General features: G+C 44.3%; 1 protein-coding gene across 3 annotated transcripts in view; it reads right to left on the bottom strand.

The window, feature by feature from the left end:
• DSCAM (DS cell adhesion molecule) overlaps window positions 1–20,387 on the bottom strand; it is a 731,493-nt gene that overhangs the window by 582,024 nt on the left and 129,082 nt on the right. For all 3 annotated transcript variants that reach the window (XR_011997624.1, XR_011997625.1, XM_072740401.1), the window contains exon 3: window positions 12,125–12,271. Coding sequence is in view for 1 of the 3 variants with exons in the window: in XM_072740401.1 (XP_072596502.1) it covers window positions 12,125–12,271 (147 nt within the window). In the remaining 2 variants the exon portion in view is untranslated. The remainder of the gene's footprint in view (window positions 1–12,124; window positions 12,272–20,387) is intronic.

Below are 20,387 nucleotides of genomic sequence, written 5' to 3'. Positions count from 1 at the left end.
TTGGGGAAATTTTTAATTTTTTTTTATTTGAATATAGTTGACAACAAGGTTACATTGGTTTTAGGTGTACAATAAATACCATATGATTTTACTCGCATGGGAAATTTGGTATTGCATATAAGTTTTCAGATGACTAGCCATTTGGGAAATTTATTATTCATTTTTTCCATTAATAAATGTCCCCTTTTCCCTTAGGGGAGGGAAGCGTTGGACTTTAAATTGCAAAAACATCCACTGCACTTGAAAATAGAATCATTTATCAAAAGCATGAGAGCTCACTTTATCATCAGATTGTTTCATATATGTTATTTACTAATGTTCAGTGTTATCCAGAAAACCAGGTGGGGGAGCAATGTTAACATGCAGAGTTCCAAAGTGGCAAAAGTAGACTGAGAAAGTGAATGTATATGCATATTATCTATATGAGTCGGCTCAGGCTGCCATAACAAAGTACCATAGACTTTAAGCCATAGACTGGTTTAAACAACAGGAATGTACTTTTCACAGTTCTGGAGGCTGGGAATCAGAGATTAGGGTGCTGGTAGGGCGAGTTTCTGGTAAGAGCCCTTTTTCCTTCTCACTTTGTGTTCACAAGTCTCTTTCCCTCTTTTTCTAAGGCCATAGTCCTACTGGATTAGAGCTCAATGCTTAAAACCTCATTTACTTTTAATTACCATTTAAAGACCCTATCTCCAAATATCAGGGGTTAGGGCTTATGAATGTGGGGACACAATTCAGTCCATAGAATGATCTGAAAATACAAGTCAAGCAGTTTGCCTATAGTCCCTGGTGTCTTGGCATGGAACATCTTGATTCTGTCCCCATCCTGGCTCCAGCCCAGTATGACACAAGGGCAGGCTACACACAGCTGAGGGAGAAGCAGCTGATGGTGTGTCTGCCAGCTGGCATTCTAACACAGCTGAGCCAGGGCAAAGGAGCCAGCACAGGAACGGTCATTCAGGTATGGGCACTTCGCACTGAAACTCTCTGTTCTTTGTTTTCTTCCTTTTGAGATTGTTTTTATTTCAAGATCTTACCTGATACACATTTGTCAGTTGTCAAGCAGGTGATAGCAAGATGTAAAATAGGTGTGAGAGAGGGTCAAAAGAAACCAGAAGGATTTATTAACACACAGGGTTGCAGAGCATCCTCCCCAAATTCATGTCCTTCCTGGAACCTCAAAGTATGACCTCATTTGGAAAGATGGTCATCATGAATGTCATTAGTTAAGACGAGATCATACCGGAGTAGGGTGTGCCCTTAATCCAACCTGACTGGTGTACTCATAAGAAAGGAAGAGACACAGGGACATACCCAGGACAAAGGCTAGGTGACAAAAGAGGCAGACAGTGCAGTGATGCAAAGATCTGTAAGCTGAGAATGCCAAGGACCGGCTGAACTGCCAGAAGAAATGCATAGAATGGATTGTTCCCTAGAGACTTCAGAGAGACCATGGCCCTGCTGATAGTTGATCTTGCACTTCTAGCCTCCAGAACCATGATAGTATACACTTCTTTCGTTTTAAGGTGTGTTATTTATCACCTAGTTTGTGAAACTTTGGAAGCGAATAGTTAAAATCCAGGGGGATAAAAAAGAAAGGAGTAATTCAAAGACAGATTCATTAATGGTTAGAAAGAATGCTGAATTCTGCTTTAGTTATGCTCTGTTGGAGGGGGCAAGAAAGGAGCAAGAGGGGAGAAGACAGTTGGGAATAAGCAAGCCCAGGAGAGAAGACAGACCCAAAGTTAGGATCATCTACATAGACACGATGGATAAAGCCCTGGGGAAAAAAAATGAAATGATTGATAAAGTGAATATTGGAAGGATCTGGGAGTGAAGGTTGAATTTGGGGGTCTATTCACATTTCTGAGCAGAGGAAAAGATAAGTTAGGAAATAGTTCAGAAATAATCAGAGAGGAGAAAGTCAACCAGGACAATGTAGTACAGTTCACCAATCAAAGGAGGGCAACCAATGGAAGAGGAGGGTCAACAGTGTAGATTCTTCAAGGAAGTCAGAGAGAACTTGCCATTGGGATTTGACATTAGGAGGTCATGGATGACCTTGAAAATCTAAGTTTCAACAGCATGCAAGTGGTAGAGCCCAGACCACACAAGATTAGGAAGAGTAGTGAGTTTAGCCTCTCCTTTCAACAAATTTTCCAGGGGAAAAAAAAAAAAACACGCATGGAAAGTTGAGAAAGGGAAAGATTTCTTTAAAATTGGAGAGCCTAAACATCTGTGTCATAAGAAATATGATAATCACTAAAGAGATGACGGCAGAAGCCCCAGAGGAGAGCACTGGTAAAAACAGGTCCGAGACAAGCAAGAGGTGTCATGACAACAGCATGTGATCAAGGAACAGACCACAAGGAAGGAGGATCATCTGTGACCGGAAACATGAAGACAACATCTGGGATAGGAGGAGCTGTCTGAGAGAGCGGGGTTCAGACTCCAGAAACAGAAAGAGACTACCTCTTGAGGACTGGGGAACGGATCCATGAGCAATTGTGAGTGTCAATTTTCAGATACCTGAGGAAAAGCTTGGGAAATCCATCAGCAGCAACACAAGAGCAATCAACAGAAACCTCCAAAGATCTGGGACCTGGAAAAGGACCAGTGAAAACTAACTGGTGTGAATGGCCAGTGTACCTGGGCTCTCATGATGCCCAGAAGGCCTGAGGCCAGAAAACAAAACGGTGGCAACCGTGTGGGCTGGGGATTCTCCTGGTCATGTGGCTACTGAGGACAGAGGAAGTCTAGGGAGCTGGGAGCTTTGCGGTCCTGTCTTATCTGCCCAGAACTGAAGCCACAATGGGCTGACAGGCCCTGTGACACCACCTGGTAGTTTTCTGGGGCCCCTGCCAACTGTCCACCTAGGGAGGGACTCTCCTCCACTTGGGCTGGCCCAGCACAAGGGAAACAGCACCAAAAGCCCCATATGATACAGTCCACGCTTAACTCAGGTCTTCACCTTGAATTCATGTTGATCTCTTATTCTGAGTCAAAAATGATGTCTACAAATCTTGAATCCTGCTCTCTTACAGGGTCGTACGCTGCCTAAACATACTTTGATGCATGACATCTGATTTCAGCTGGACGATAGTAATATTAATGACCGTATGATTGTCTTCATTGCCTTCAACGTTCCTGAAATAAAATCTCACAGATGAACAAGAGACCAGAAAGTGCACTTGGGTCCAAATCATAACTGACTGACATGGCTGACCATCTGTGTCTTATGTCTAGAGAGAACCAAACCCCATAGAGAGAGCAGACAGGAGGTCCCTAAGAGCCAGAGATCAAATGAAACTCTGTTTACATTTAGGTAGAGAGAGGAAGACTCTGGATCTATATGTTTGGGGATATTAAAAAAAATGGGAGTGAGAGCAACCTAAAGGCTTGGAGAGACATGGATATGATGAGGCGATAAAACCCTTATAGACAATGTTACTCATGTGCTTTCTCCAGCCTTTGGTGCTGGGCACATCCAAAAAGTGACTGTTGAATGGGTGACGAGCAATGAGCCACCATCACTGAGAAAACTGCCCTGTGCAGAAAGGAGTTAACATGATAGGTCTGGAATTGCTTTTCCCTAACAGACCTGTTTGCAAGGCTGACCCTTCCAGGAACTGGAATTTCAGAAGGGTTCCCACCACCTCACTGTGTCTAAACTATACAAACGATAGGGTTTCTTGAACACCTAAACACCTGCTTTCCTCTTGGGACTCTGGAATTTTGGTACCTGCCAGGCAGAGGGTGCCCAGGTGACCTGCCTCCAGTAAAATCCTTGGACGCTGATTCTCTAATGAGTTCCCTAGTAGATAGTATTTCATGTTCGTTGTCATTGTTCCCTGCTACGGGGATTAAGTGTGTCCTATGTGACTCCTGGAAGCCTGTGCCTGGTTTCCTTCAGACAACTCTCCACGTGCCTTTTCCCTTTGCTGATTTTGCTCTGTATCCTCTTCCTGTAATAAATCACAGAGGTGAGTAAAAATATAAGCTGCATCCTGGGAGTCCTCCTAGGAAACCACTGAACCTCCAACACATGCATAAAATAAATATTCTGTGAGGTTCAATCTAAGATGGAAAAAAAATAGTTGACTTGAGAAATGAAGCATTCAATTTGGATTTTTAATAATCTGTTATTTTATTAGGAGGGGGACCGGGAAAACCATCTTTTCTCCACATAAGGGAGCTGAGGCAGGGAAAAAAAAAAAAACACTCACTCTCTAGTCACCAACTAGTCTGTGGGAGCTGCAATCAGCAGCCCTAGTCCCATGGTGGTTCTTGGTGGGAAACCAAGCAGTGTTAGGCTGACCCAACAACCCAATACTTTCCTGGAAGCAGGGGTGTTTCATACACACACACATCCTGAGATGCTCTGGGATAAGTTTGCTACCACCCTTGACTTTGTTTTCTTTCTTTCTTTCTTTCTTTCTTTCTTTCTTTCTTTCTTTCTTTCTTCTTTCTTTCTTTCTTTCTTTCTTTCTTTCTTTCTTTCTTCCTTTCAATATTATGTTAACATGTCTTTAGCCATGTGTCTACTTGTCCCAGAAGTTCAAAAGTCAAAAACTTTTTTTTTGTTTTGTTTTGAGCTATAATCTTCAATACAATTTCCAATTTTGAGAACGGGAATGCGTCTTCTCTCTGAAGGCTGACACTTGAGTAGACCTTCTGTTCACTCTGGGCCTTCCAGGATCTCACCAGTGGTTTATTTCCGGACTACCAGCCCTGAGCCACTCATCTAACATGACCTTCGTTCCCAGGGTCAGGAGGGTTTCCTCTGCACCGCAAAGTTTTTAATTACTTTCAGGTGGCAGTGGAGTAACATGCAAAGACTAATTTAGTGAAAATAGACTTAAGTGGAGAAAGGACAATCAATTAATGGCTGTAAAAAAGAAAGAGACCAGGCACCTCCCTTCCTGTGCACTTGCCCAAAATACAGCACAGTGAAAATATTACGCCTCTGCATCTTCCGAATTCTAGTCTGCTGCGGCCCTCCTGTGCTAATATCCAGTGTTTGCAATGAGGCTCCTACTTGCTGGAAATCAAGATAGATAGATAGATAGATAGATAGATAGATAGATAGATAGGAAAGAGAAAGAAAGAGAAAGAAAGAAAGAAGAAAGAAAGAAAGAAAGAAAGAAAGAAAGAAAGAAGGAAGAAAGAAAGAAACAAGAAAGAAAGAAAGAAGAAAGAAAGAAAGAAAAAGAAAGAAAGAAAGAAAGAAAGAAAGAAAGAAAGAAAAAAGAAAAAGAAGATAGATACATTGATAGATGTTAGATATTGGTGCATGGATGAATGAATTGGAGGAAGGAAGGCAGGATGAAAGGATGGAAGGAAGGAAGAAAAGAAAGGAAAGGAAAAGAAAGAAAAGAAAAGAGAAGAGAAAAGAAGAAAAAGAAAGTTCCTTTAACAGCTTCCATTTGGACCTACAAATTTCTTTTTCAGCAAACGAGAAAGCAATCTTTCTTTGTTCCTGCAACTCCCTAGTACTTTTATTTTTATTTTTTATTTTTTTCTTTTATTTTTATTTATCTAAATTAAATTAGCCAACAAAGTCCACGTCATTAGTTTCAGATGTAGACTTCAGTAATTCCTCAGTTGCATACAACACCCAGTACTCATCACATCCCTGGTACCTTTAAAATCAAAGACCCGGCTTTCAGGCCACGAGCGGCCTGTCCCCTTAATCATTCGGATCTCATTCCCTTCACTCAGAAGCACCTTGAGGGCAGAACTGGGTCTTATCACCACGGCAACCCAAGCAGCTTTGTCTCAGATTGCCTTGAAAATGCTCGGTGACAAACAGTGCATGTTCTCATTCATTTGGGGAATATAAATAATAGTGAAAGGGAATATAAGGGAAGGGAGAAGAAATGTGTGGGAAATATCAGGAAGGGAGACAGAACATGAAGACTCCTAACTCTGGGAAACGAACTAGGGGTGGTGGAAGGGGAGGAGGGCGGGGGGTGGGGGGGAATGGGTGACGGGATGAGCACTGGGTGTTTTTCTGTATGTTGGTAAATTGAACACCAATAAAAATTAATTTATTAAAAAAAAATGCTCGGTGACTAGTAAAGGGAAAATCCGAGTGCCTTAGAAGGCAGGCGAGATCACGTATGGTCTTAGGGTTGCAGGAGCACGACCACAGAGACACCCGGCCACATGACAGCCGTCCTTGCCCCCGGCAGCTGTGTCCCCGCCGCACTCCAGAAGACAACAGAGCACATCAAACCTGCTCTTCGTTTACATTTGCTGAAACATGAAAACCTTGCCTAACTGGGGTGACTGGATCTATGATGTAGTTAGTCTCCGCATCCTAAAATGCACACCAACATTTTCTTAAAAGGACCACCACTTCTGTGAAACCTTCCGTACCTCCCCAGGCAAAAACGCTGAAGGTGTGTGTTCCCTTTCCTGTCACCAAGCTCACACCACACTCAACTGAGTAATCTCGCCCCTCAGCTCCCTGAGAGCAGAAGCCACCCCCCGGGGGAGGGGGGGCAGATCCTGCCTTATCTACGCTGACCAGACCCAAATACTGCATCCATAAACCGCAGTGAGGGTTTCATGTCAAGTGCTGGGCTAATGTCCTCTGATATTTAATGTGGGCAGAAAATTGCTCACTTTTGCCCAAAACACAGGAAAAAGATCATCATCCGTGGACTTGAACTCATTGATCCTAAGAGATAAAATTCTCCTTGAGTCATCGCTAATAAAGGTGTTCAGATGGGAAATAGCGCAGCAGAAAATTGGGCCAGTGCTAAAGAGGGAGGCAGAGTCTCAGGGAATAGTAATATGTTCACTGTTTCCATTTTCCAAATCCGGTTACCCTTGGGCTGTGTCTTTGATGTTAATGTAGCTAAACCCCCAGTGAGATTCTCAGAATTTTATCAGAGGAAACAGACACAGAATGCTGGGCTCTCTCATCACCAGCCTCCCTAATCGGTTAGAAACTCACAACAGGCCACTGAGCGAAAACCCAAATATGAAGCTGTCGATATTGTTCTTTGCCGAGCTGGGCTCTTAGGTATCTCCCCATCAGCACTACCTCCCAAGGCACATCGCTATCCAAGCTACTACATTTTTATTGGGCTGCATTAATATTCTGAAATTTAAAAGTCTCTCATTTGTGCTTAGAGAAAGAGAAGCGATAAGGACGTTTGAAAATGCACATGGACATCACCGCCCTTGCTTCTCCTGGCTCTTTTGTTAGGTAAGAAGGCGGTACCTCAGGATCCATCCTGTTCATTGAGGACATTCGATGCACAGTGTGCACCTGTCCCTGAGGTGCGTTCCCTCCGTACAGTCGCTAGTTCCTATCGTCCATCTGCCAGAGGATGAGTGTGAAGGTTGACCATGTGCTACCCTGTGGCCAGGTGAAGAGCCCAGGGAGATAGCAAAGCAGAGGGCACAGCAGTACCATTATGTGATACTCATAATGTGCCTCTCCTTCCCCTGGGGGAATTATAGGATTGCTACTTTCAGCTCTGGCTACTATTTTATATATATATTTACATATAGATAAAATATAAATATTTATATATATTTATTCATATATGAATATATTATATATAAAATACAAATATATTTATATTTTAAATATAAATAATAAATATTTAACATATTATATATAAAATATAAATTTATATATTTATATAAATTCATATACACACACACACACACCCCCACAGACTGGGTGGCTTCAACATGAAGCATTTGTTTTTTAAAGATTTTTTTTTTTATTTATTCATGAGAGACAGAGAGAGAGAGGCAGAGAGAAGCAGGCCTCCTGCAAGAAGCCCCATGCGGGACTCCATCCCGGATCCCGGGATCACACCCTTAGCCGAAGGCAGATACTCAACTGCTGAGCCACCCAGGCATCCCAACAAGAAGCATTTATTTTGTACAGTTCTGGAGGCTGGGAGTCCAAGATCAGGCTGCCTGAAAGGTCGGGTTGTGGGAAGAGCCCTCTTCTGAGATTCAGATGGCCACTTGCTCACTGTCCTCATATGGTGGACTCTTCTTTTAAGAACACTAATCCCATGGGGAGGGCCCCACCCTCATGACCTCCTCAAACCCTAATCCCCTCCAAAGGCTCCACCTCCGAATACCATCACAGTGGAGGTTGGGACCTCAACATATGGATTTTAAGGAGACATGAACATTCAGCTCATAACAAGACCATTGGAGGATTCTTTCCAAAGATCGTTTAAAAGAAGTGAACTCATTTAGGTGCTTAATACAGTGATCTAATGACCTCATCTGACAAAGAGGCACAGCTTGATTCCTGAGTCTAGAGTCAGGCCAACCAAAAACTCCCCAGAAAGAAATCAGTGCATGACTTCATGTGTAAGAAGCTAATGAACACAACTGTCGGAACAACTGATGAATCCACGCAGCTCACATTGAAGCCCAGACAGACATGACTGGTGCTTCTCACTCCGGCAAGAACATAGCCCAGCCATTGATTTGCTCAACCAAAGTAAAGGGCAAAAATTAGTGAGACGTACCCAGAGAAGCCATTCCTTTCTTTTTATAAGAATACACTGATATTTAATTTTTTTTCATTGGTAGGATTTCCTAGGTGATAGATACCCACTTACCTTAGCCTAGATTCCAAAGAGCCCTGCCTTAGAAGGTCTGCAGAAGCCATATGCTCACCGACTGAGAGCAGGCCTTTCCGCTCTGGCCTTCCCCTGGGGTGCCCTAGACCCAAGAGGCTGAGTGGTGGGACCCACGCAGGTGGGACAAGAGTGGACCCCCAGCGGGCAGGCCTCTCCCTGTGCAGGCAACTTTCTGCTGCAAGCCCCAGGCATGCAGGGACACTGGCCAAGGCCTTGTGTGGCCTGTGGGAGCTCTGGCTTTCTTGGATCAGCCCCGCTCCCAGTCTTCTCTTCCCACTCTACCCACTGCGGTGGGATATTCACACAGCTTCATCTCCATGGTGGATTTAGTTCCCGCCCTTCCTCCATTGAAGGAAGCGACGTGTGTAGAGCAGGCGTGTTTCCTGGGAGCTTTCCCAGCCAGATTCACTGTCGGCTGGGCTGTCCTGGAATCCCAGAAAGACTGACCTGGGGTGATGGCCCTGCCAACCACCAAATCTAAACCAGTTCAGCAAGGAGGCACCGGGGTCATGAATTTATTTACAAATCACAGACAAATTAAACTTTTGCAGACCACCTGCCATGCATACGCTCCAGATATCTTTGCTGGAGTTGAGCACTAACTCAGAAAAGCTGCTGGATCCCTGGGACCTCTGCACTGTGCCAGGCTTCCCCTACTGCTGAGAATCCCTGGCACTCCCTCACCACTTAGCGCCTGCTGCCTACAGGAGGGAGGCCCCAGGCTCATCCTCTGAACCTCCCTGTCTCCTTTATGTGGTTATCTGTGCCCTGCCCCACTCAGGGCTCTGGCCACCTGGGAGAAATATAATCCTACTCCACCAAAACCATCCAAAATTAGTTTATTAATTAAGATCCCCCCCATGTTTTAAACCATATTATCACCTCCAGTGGCATCATAACCTCCTTCCCTGGGCATTTTTGGCAGCTCCGATGGGTTGAGCTCAGGCGCTGGAAACAGGGTCCAACAGTAAGCTACGGCAAGTTGCATTACAGGGTTAATTTCCAGACTAGGTTCCTACTTACAGATCATAATGCTGCACCGGGGCCCTGTTCTCAGGTTGAACTCCCTGAGAATGAAAACAACTCTGACTCACTCTCTTTCTGCATGTGTCTCAGTCTCTCTCTCTCTGCACACACACACACACACACACACACACACACACACGTGCACACAGACACCATCGGAGCCACGTGGAGGATCGTGGGACTACCTTGTGTTTGATTAAACGGCTTCCTGAAAAACAAACAAAAACTTGCTACTGAAGTATTCCTTAATGAGATAAAAAGCCTATAGGATATTGGTTTTCTGGACATTTTTTGTGAGAAAAAAGGAAAGCCAAGTGCTCATCCATGGTACACACATCGTTTTCTAAATTTTTGCCAAAGGGTAAAGCATGATTGAGGAGATATGGGTATCCTCAGAACCTATCAGCAAGACACCAACTCTGCATTTGCATATCAGCACCCTCTGCCCGCTCACCAGATATACATTTCCTTTTATTTTATTTAATTAGGTTCATGTTTGAAGAAAAATTGTCTTCATATCCATTGCACCAAGATGAAACCTGCAGAGCTATAAAACTAATTAAAGATGCCAATGAAACATAAGGATGCACACGGAACATTGTATAAATATAACCTATATTATGAACATATAAAACATATCTATAGATATGGATGGCCACATCGATAGGCATATAAAGCCTTCGGTAGATATTTCTAGTTCTCACCCAGATCTCCAGCTGTTCTCTCCTTCCAGGCACATCTCACTGAAGTCAGATATGCCATGTGACTTGCTTGGGCCAATCAAATATTAACAGAAATGGCATATGTGTCCTCAATTAAAAGCACAGGGAGGCAGTTTATAACCCTCCCTCCTGACACTCCCTCCACAGCAAATCCTGGAGGCTGTTTGATGGCTGTGCTGTGATGGTCCAGCCTCCATCAGCCCAGATTCTTGAGTGTGGGAGATCACAAATACTGTCCCACATCCTGCCCCTCGGCACACCCACAAGCCCTCACTATGTGAGTGGGAGTACCCTTCACTCTGAGCCTGGGCTCAGCCAGAGGGGCTTGTCATTGAATCTCTCCATCTGCTATTAAAAAACTAAAATGACCTCAAAAGAAGCCATTAAGACCATTAATCAAAAACAACAAATACGGGCATCTGGCTGCCTCAGTCAGGAGAGCATGACGCTTGGTCATGAGTTCAAACCCCACGTTTGGTTTAGCGATTACCAAAAATAAATAAATAAAATTTAAAAAAACCACACAACAACTACAAGTGTACAGGTGAGTCTATTATGATTATTTGCGATCACATTGCAGCCATTAAGCTCAGTATTTTCTCAATACTTTAAGTTAAATTATGATGATTAATCAACACAACAGCAAGGCATGTATTCAGTGAAGTTCAAGGGACTCTGACTTGACAGTGTTGAGTAAAACCTGCAAACATCTGTTACACGCTAGTTTGCTGGATATACTTTAAAGCCCAAAGATTTAATTTTTTCTCATGGTTTAATGATTGTTTTAATGGTCCTTGTATGGTAACCGACACTGTCGGTTCTGTCTAGAAAATCAATAAGCTGAAAAACAGAAGTGCTAAGTCACTGTGAGAGTTTAGTTCCAATCTCTTATTCTATAAATGGGCAAAATTTTGGTGGTATTTAAGAACTGCATGAAAGCAGCGTGTGCGCACTTGCACACACATTCACACAGACATGTAAAGAAAAGCCAGCATCTATAACCTCTTACAACACATCAGATGCTCATCACCTCTGTTCTCCAAAAACCAGCCCACAGTCACTTATGATCCAAAGATGAGCAAAACAGGAGCACTGAACTCTGTCTACAGGGCTTCTCCAGATCAACAGCCAAGGAGGCCAGAAATCAACTCAAACACCATAAGAAAAGAACCATAATGTCTTAGAAGCAAAATTTCAGTTGCATCATTTCCAGGTTCTGAAAATAAACCAATAAATTACACAGATCTATATTTATATCTATATCTATATCTATATATATCTGTGCTGAATACATATTCTGAATTGAATCTTCAAGAAGTCAAAGACATCACATAGATCTTAAGATATCTGAAAGGGTCACAATAGTCGAAACCAGAGCTTCTATTTTCAGATTATAGTTTCAGGATATTAGCCATAAGCGTATCACTGAGGAGTCTCACAGGTGCAAAAACCCCTACTGCCCTATTTTCAGGAGAAATAAGCCAAAGTTGCCTCAGAGAAGTAACACGACGGCTAGATGTACAGTAACTAATTTCCACCCATCAGTCAATTCACTGGAGAATATCTGACTCATGCTACAAAACCAATATAAAGCACTGATGGCACACAATCATCAGACAGCCGCCAACCGTCCATACGCTGATTCACAGTTAGGATGGACACATAGCTAGAGACCCAGTTCAATACCTGAAACAGCCTCTAAGAAGGTCAGCCCCGCACTCTGCATCCCGGACACGCCCCACCTACCTGAGATGAGTGACACGGTGTCTTTCTCCCAGGAGACGACGGTGACGTACGCCTCCACCGAGGAGGGGATAATGCACTTGAAGACCGCAACATTGCCTCTCATGGTTTTCTGGTCCTCCACACGGACTGTATAGGGCTCCCGTAAAACTGGAAGGCAAGGAGAGGACCCTTGGTAAGACACCTTGGCGGGAGCTCATTTTGGGAGAACCTCATTCAAATACATGCATTGTAGCTCACATAGAGTAATTGCACTGAACACAGTTATTGCGGGGGGGGGGGGGAGGGATTGAAGAAACCTGCAGTTTGTGTCTTAAAAATTTTCATCCCATTCACAAACTACACCATTCTCTTTCTTTTTTAGTTGAAATTCGATTTGCCAACATATAGTATAACACCCAGTGCTCATCCCGTCAAGTGCCCTCCTCAGTGCCTGTCACACTGTTTTCTAAAGGGCAAGAGCATGCCTAAAAACGGCTCCTCTGCTCCCTAAGTGCACCTGGCAGTGGGAAGTAGGAGCTTCTTAATGAAGTTCTGATCATATGGGACACTGCTCCCCCTGTCCTCTGAAGACAAAGGAAGAATGTTTGGACTATAAAGAAAAAGAATTCAAAAAATCAAGAGAGGTTGGGACGCCTGGGTGGCTCAGCGGTTGAGCGCCTGCCTTCGGCCCAGAGCGTGATCCTGGAGTCCTGGGATCAAGTCCTGCACTGGGCTCCCAGCATGGAGCCTGCTTCTTTCTCTGCCTGTGTCTCTGCCTCTCTCTCTCTGTGTCTCTCATGAAGAAATAAATAAAATCTTAAAAAAAAAAAAAAACAAGAGAGGCAACCTCTCCCGGGAATTCTTAAAAACTATGTGACAATTAAAGCAACTCTGCATAGGTAATTTTTTTTTGACAGTTGGACTCTTGGAAGCAACTATTTCCCTCACCCCAACTCATTAAGTATGGGTGCATGCCTCATTTCTCCCGAGCTTTATTTTCCTCAAACTTAAAGTGAGGCAGTTGGGACAGGAAGATTCTCAGAGTCTGAGTTTTAGAAATCTCTGTGGTTTTCTAAGAGAGCTGCAGACACAACCTCTCTCATCATCTATTCAGCTGTCTTAATGTTCCAGTCATTTACTGGACCAATATGTGTCAAGAAAACTGGCCATGGGACTACTTCTTCATGAAATTGGCATACCAACAAAAAATGGGAATGAATTTCTAAAGGGAAATCTCTTAATAGGCAGTGTTGAACGCTCTAGAAGAAGCATTATTGAGATTGGCAGTAGTGGGATGCCTGGGTGGCTCAGTGGTTGAGTGACTGCCTTCAGCTCAGGCCCTGATCCTGGGGTCCTGGGATCGAGTCCCACATCAGGTTCCCTGCAGGGAGCCTGCTTCTCTCTCTGCCTGTATCTCTGCCTCTCTCTCTCTCTCTCTCTCTCTCTGTGTGTGTGTGTGTGTCTCTCATGAATAAATAAAATCTTAAAAAAAAAAGATCAGCACTAGTTCTATGATATGCTGAGTATTTTAGTATTAGAGTATGTCATTTTATTCAGAGTATTGCTCCCCAAGCCCCCCACTTTTAACGTCAGTATTTAATATTTTCTCAACTTGGAGAATTTTTTTCATTCCTGTCTCCAACCAGAGAGATTTTCAGAAGTTTGGGACTCTTCTGAGACCCCCATCCCTGCATGCCATAGCGGTCCAATCCAACGTGCCAGGTGGCAATTCCACATCACTTGTCAAAAAGTCCCCGGGGCAAAGGTTCCGGGTGCCCAAGAGCCTGGCCTCAGAAACATAATCATCATACACAGGAGCAGGAACCTTTGTACGGGAAATTCCCTGATCTGTAACACTGGGGAGAGTAGGGGTCCACAGTCATAGGTCAGAAAGGCACAACAAAGAGGTAAAAGTAACCAAATTCATTAATAAATGAGAATTTCAGTGTGGTGGAGGGAAGAAGACAGACGAGAGGAAGGGGTCAAGAACAGAAGATGAAGGGATTGGACAAGGCAGCCCAGGGCCAAAGGGTCTGTTAGCACAAGGATAGGGTCAGTAGAGCAGGTGCAGGAGACTAATGTAAGTCTGTGTGTTTGTGCGATGCTGGCTGTAAACTATAAAGTCACTTCATGTCCCCAAACTTCCAGTGAACTCCACTTCACACACAAATGGCTCAGGTCAAGGAATTTCTAATGGAAACCAACAGCAGGGAGCCTCTTTCTCTGTCCCGGCCAGGGAAGAGCAGGGACAAGAGAAGATGCCCATAAGGAGCAGAGGAAGTGCTCTCCCAGCGGGCATGCAGTCATGTGCCAGGCCTGGTCTCTGGAGCCACATAGAGGGACCCACTAGGGGATTTCCCCTGTTTGCACCCAAAGTCTGCACCCTCAGAACTCCTCAGGCCTGGCCTGTCACACATATACCATGGGGCACCCTCTCCCCTTCAGCACTGCAGCCCTCAGTATAAAACCTCTATGACTTTTGCTTCCTCTAGGCCCCAAGTCAGCCCCAAAGCGCCCAGAACATTCTAGAAGCAGGAACATAACCTGGGTGGACCACACTCCACTCAGTGCAGAAAGAATGGGACATGGAAAGAAATGCTCCACTCCCTCATTAGCCTCTTCTTTCAACAAAGATTGACCATACATGGAGCCTTTAAAAAAAGAAATGACCATGGGACTTTCTAACAATGCTTGGCACACAGTAGGTGCTCAATGAATGCTTAGAGAATGAATGAATAAAAATCACAGAGCTTCCCTGTTGCAAGTACTTCTAACCCTGTTGTAGAACATAATCATCGTCGATTGTTTTAAAAAGCAACTTGGGTTTTCGTTACCGATCTCCACCCCATCAATGAAAATGTTTCCTCCTGAGCCCCCCACCACCCTAACTGGAGAAGCCAACACTGCTCTCTATGGGAATATACCTCTCACAGTACAAGTCTCCCAGGATCACGGTGAGCTTCCCTAAGATACCTGGGGACCTCTAGCCCCTACTACCACTACTCAGGGGAACAGAGACCGAGCTACAAACCTAAGATGCAGGCAAAAACTAAATGTTATTTTAAATGCGATTGGCATTTGCATTACAGGAGGTGTGAGCCTTGCACCGTGTGTCCTAAGCTGGGCTCTCCCTAGAAGCAGGCCGGAGCCGAGGAACGGGGTGAGAGTGACTGATTGAAGACTTGATCCTAGGAGAACCAGGGATCCCATGAGGACCAAGGAGGGAGAGGCTGGGGAAGCCTTGCAGGGCAGGGCCAGCGGCAAAGCCAGGGTGCGATTTCAGGGCAGTCCCAGCCTCCACTGATCCCAAGGGGAGCTGTGAATAAGAGTCACACCTCAGAGCTCCTCTCACTCCTTGCCTGGAGCTGGAACTTTATCCTTAGGGCATTCTGGCCCTGGCTTGGGGCTGGTCCCAGGGACTTCCCACTGTGTGTGTGTGTGTGTGTGTGTGTGTGTAATGATCCGCTGAAGGCTCTCTGTGCGGGTTCTTAGCAACCAGCCTGCACAGCCAGGGGATCTGACTCAAGGAGCTGCCAACAGTGGCCATGACAGTCAACTTCGTCCTCCTTAGTCAAATTTACAAGCTTTGAAACCTTTCCGTAAGATCGAGTATGGTTAAGAGGATCAGAAGTGAGAATCCACAGGGATGTGGCTTTGGGGGGAAGTCAGGTGCGTAGACTGAGTGGGGATCACGCTGCTGTGTGTTTGCAGAGCCCACCCCTCTCGTAGACTTCATCCTTCCAAATGGAAAGACCCTTGAACATGTTAAATAGTAGTAAATAAGGAATAATCTCATTTCATATTCTACTATGAAAATGAATTTAACAGAGAGAGGCCAAGCACGTAACTCATGCGGCTCGGAGCAAAGTGAAAATCCAGGACCTCTTATTAACAAAGGAGGGGGGAGTGCCATGAAGATAATAAAAATGTTTTTTCTTCTGTGGTCTTTCTCTCAACCTGTCATAACATTTTTCATTTTTTGCTCACTGTCACAGTCACTGGGACACAGGGCAATCACAGAACAGGTGCAGGCCCTCACAGGCACTCTGGACCACACTCCACTGGGCACGCACAGCCCACCAGCTACAGGTGGTGGCTCCTGCCAGTGTCTGGGCTCATGCATCATGCTCCAGCTGGGAATGGGGAAGGCAATCTCCTTTCCCCTTTACCCCTCCCACGGGGCACAGGTGACCTCTAAGGAACTACAGCCTCCAATTACAGCTCCCTTGGGGGAGGGGTTGCTTCTGCCATGCCCCGTGTCAGAGTGTGTGTGCACCCACTCGTGCCCACACTCCTGCCCCAGCCCTGTGGTTGCTGAACAGGGGCAGGGAAGAGAGGCCAGGCAGGGCCAGAGCACCCGGGATGGGAGAGGCAGCAGTGGGGTTAGGGAGGTGGAAGCTAAGTGGAGCTCTGGGCATTCAGAAACTAGAGAGGACCACTGAGAACCCTCTGAGGGAGGTGACATGAGGCAGGACCCTGCAAGAGCTGAGGTACCAAACGCCCAGAGCATGTTCCATTGTCCCACTGGACTTCACTTCTGAAACACAAATGGAAAGATAAAAGCATTATAATGTTTCAAGATGGCAACAGGAGAGCATGCAGCCTGAACTCTGGGACCTTCTTGACGCTGGGCCTTATGTGATGGCTCCCATCCTGTGAGGTCGGTCCTGATTCAAACTCTGTCCATGCAGCAATCAGATGATGGACAGAAGTCAGAGGAAAGTCTGAAGAATTGGGCACCGCAGGGGATGAGGATCTGGGTGGCCCCCTCTCCTGATGGGTTGGATTTGGATTGTTCCCACCCCTTTGATTCTTACATCTAAAGTGATAAAACATAAGCAAATGCTCATGTGCTGGATTTCTCTGGAACATCAGAGGACTTAGGGCTGGGAAGAGTGTTGACGCTTGTCTTTCCTGTTTAGGAAATGGTAGTCTGAGGCACTGCGTGACCTCAAGGCACATTAGGTTTGTAGAAGTTGGGTTTTGTTCCATTATATTTTGTAGCAGATTGCTTAATCAATTGAGATGTGCCTCAAAGAATTAATTACATCTTGAACACATCCTCATGTCAAGCACGATCTCAGGGACTATGGAGATCCTTAGATTTACGGAATGATGAGCTAAAGCAAGAAAATTCAGACAGCAGAACAACTAGAAGAAAACAATCAAAGATTGATGGGCACAGGTGAGAGTCACCACAGGTAATAAAAATCTATGGAAGGGGGCACATTGGGTGGCTCAGTCGGTTGAATGTCTGCCTTCAGCTCAGGTCATGATCTCAGGGTCCTGGGACTGAGCCCCGCATTGGGCTCCCTACTTAGTGGGAAACCTGATTCTCCTCTCCCTGCCCTCTGCTTATGCTCACTCTCTCTCATTCTAATAAATAAATAAAATCTTTAAAAAAAAAAAAGAATCTAGGGAAATACAGAACCAGTGAGCCTGGTGAGTGGTGAGTAGCTGGTGGGGAAAGAGGCACTTGAGCTGGCCCAAAACACAGGAGGACCTAGACATGGAGGGGGAAGAGGGAGAAAGCTGAGGGTTGCATGAGCAGGGAATATCCAAGAGACTATGAGGCATTGAACCAGCACCTTTTAGCTAAACGGGCTTCCAACCACAACTCCTATGAACAGGCAACAAGAGGCTCACAGCAACCTCCCTTCCTTCGTCTGAAAATGAAAATAAGATCTATCTCGCATGGTTGTGCAGATCGAAACAGAGAACACCTTAAAGTACTTGGCACAATGTACAGCCCATAACTGCTTTATTCAGAGTCTTTCTGATTGCTGGCAAGAGGAGCTGATCTGAGCTACCTGAAGCTGAAAGTGGAGCATCTCTGAAGACACGATTGCTTTGCAACCACAATTGGGCCCTGGGAAGGGCCCCACAACCTCTTTCTCTTTGATTCTGACTTCACCCTTCTCTTTTTCCATGGGCAGGCTTCCTCTGTGTTTTTGGTCCATGTGCTCAACCCACACAGTTCCCAAGCAACCAGAGAATAGATAGACGGTCTCTCAAGATTTCCATTTCAAAACCAGAAAGCAGGGGCAGCCCAGGTGGCTCAGCGGTTTAGTGCCACCTTTGGCCCAGGGCATGATCCTGGAGACCCGGGATCAAGTCCTGCATTGGGCTCCCGGGATGGAGCCTGCTTCTCCCTCTGCCTGTGTCTCTGCCTCTCTGTGTCTCTCATGAATAAATAAAATCTTAAAAAAAAAAAAAAAAAAAAACAGAAAGCAGAGAAACCAATGGAGCGGCCTGGTTAGCTGCTCTTCCTCAGTAGGATCACCTATGACCAGAGGTTCCCAACTATTTTGTGTGATATGTATGCAAGAGACAGCTCGGGGGCTGACTGTGCACTGGGCAGAGAGGCATAGAGACACACAGCTACTAATAGCTACTATTACTCTATGAACATCAAGACAACTCTTAAGTAAATACTCAGCCAAGTATTATTACTTGCTTTTTCTTAAAACAACTTTATCAAGATACAATTGACATACACTAGAATGTGTTTACTGGTAAGTTCTGACATATGTGCACACCCATGAGGTCACCGCCACAATCAAGATAATGACCAGACCCACCACCTGAAAAGTGAACTTGTCCTTTGTGAGCTGTCCTTTCCACCCCCTTTCACAGGCAACTGCTGATGCCCTTTCCATAATTACAGATTAATTCACACATTTTAGTCTTATGTAAATGGAATCACACAGTACAAACATTTTTATCTGGCTTTTTTCACTAAGTATAGTTATTTTGAGACTTCTCCCTCCTACTGTATTTATCAATACAGTACTCTCTCCTTATCTTTCCTTTTCGTGGTTTCAGTTACCTGTGGTCAACCCCCAGTCTAGAAGCACATGATCCTGTTTCTGACATATCATCAGAAGCGCAATGGTAGTCTCACGCCACATCACAATGTGTATATCATTCATCTCACTTCGTCTCATCACAGAGGCATTTTAACATCTCACATCATCACAAGAAGGGTGAGTCCAGCACAATAAGATATCTTGAGACAGAGCACACTCACATAACTTTTATTATAGCACATTGTTTTAATTGGCCGATTTTAGGATGGTTGTTGCTAATGTCTGACTGTGCCTAATCTATACATTAAACTGTATAGGAAAACACATGGTATATATAGACCTTGTTACTATCCATGGTTTCAGGCATGCACTGGGCACCTTAGAACACATCCCCAGTGCATAAGGAGCGTGGGAGGCTCTGTAATCAATTCCTTTACATTCAATTTTATGGATAAACCACAATTTGTTTACTCGTTCATCTGTTGATTGACTTTGACCCATTTCTGGCTATTACAAATAAAGCTGCTATGAACATCCCTGTAAGAGTCTTTGTATGGGCATGTGCTTTGGTTAAATATCTAAGACTGAAACGATTGGAATATATGGCAGGTTTTAATATTCATCTTTTAAAGAAAATGGCAAAATATTTTCCAAAGAGGCTGTACCATCTTACATGATCACCAGAAGTGCATGACGGTCCCAGTCAATGCATCTCCTCACTAACACTTGGTCCGGCCATTGTGTTTACTTTTAGATTTGTAGAGATATCTACCTCACCGCAGTTGTAATCTGCATTTCCTTGAAGGTTGATGATGTTAAACATCTTTTCATGAGCCTACTAGCCATTGCATATTGACTCTGTTGCCGTGTCTCTCCAGAACCTTTAACTCATTTTTAAATAGGTCGTTTGTTTTCATATGATGGAGTTTTTAGATTTCATTGTATTTCTGGATAAAGGCCCTTTAACAGATACATGTTTTGGAAGTATTTCCTGCTAGGCTGTGACCTACCTTTTTATTCTCCTAGCAATGATTTTAGAGGAGCAAAAGTTTTAAATTTTGATAAAATCCAAAATAGCAATTTGTTCTTTTATGGATTGTGCTTTGGGTGTCCTATCTAAGAAAGTTTTATATAACACAATATGGCAAGGATTTTTCTCCCATTTTCTTCAAAAAGTTGATAGGTTTATATTTGGATCTACGATCCATGTCAGGTTTTGTATTTGATGCAAAGTATGGATTGAAACTCACAATATTTATTTATTTATTTATTTTGCAAATGGATATACGGTTTTTCCAGCATCATTTGTTGAAACTATTCTTCTTTCACTGAACTGACTTGAACTTTTGTCAGATTTAAGGTGTCCATACATGTACTGGTCAATTTCTGGACTCTTTTATATTATTTAGGTTTATAATAAGTCTTAAAAGTCAAGTAGTGTTAGCCTTCTTAAATTACTATTCTCTTTTCAGGGT

The sequence above is a fragment of the Vulpes vulpes genome, chromosome 15 (assembly GCF_048418805.1).
Source record: "Vulpes vulpes isolate BD-2025 chromosome 15, VulVul3, whole genome shotgun sequence".
NCBI classification, from domain to species: domain Eukaryota; kingdom Metazoa; phylum Chordata; class Mammalia; order Carnivora; family Canidae; genus Vulpes; species Vulpes vulpes.
Note: the sequence above shows the minus strand (reverse complement) of the source record. Positions and strands in the feature narration are given on the sequence as shown.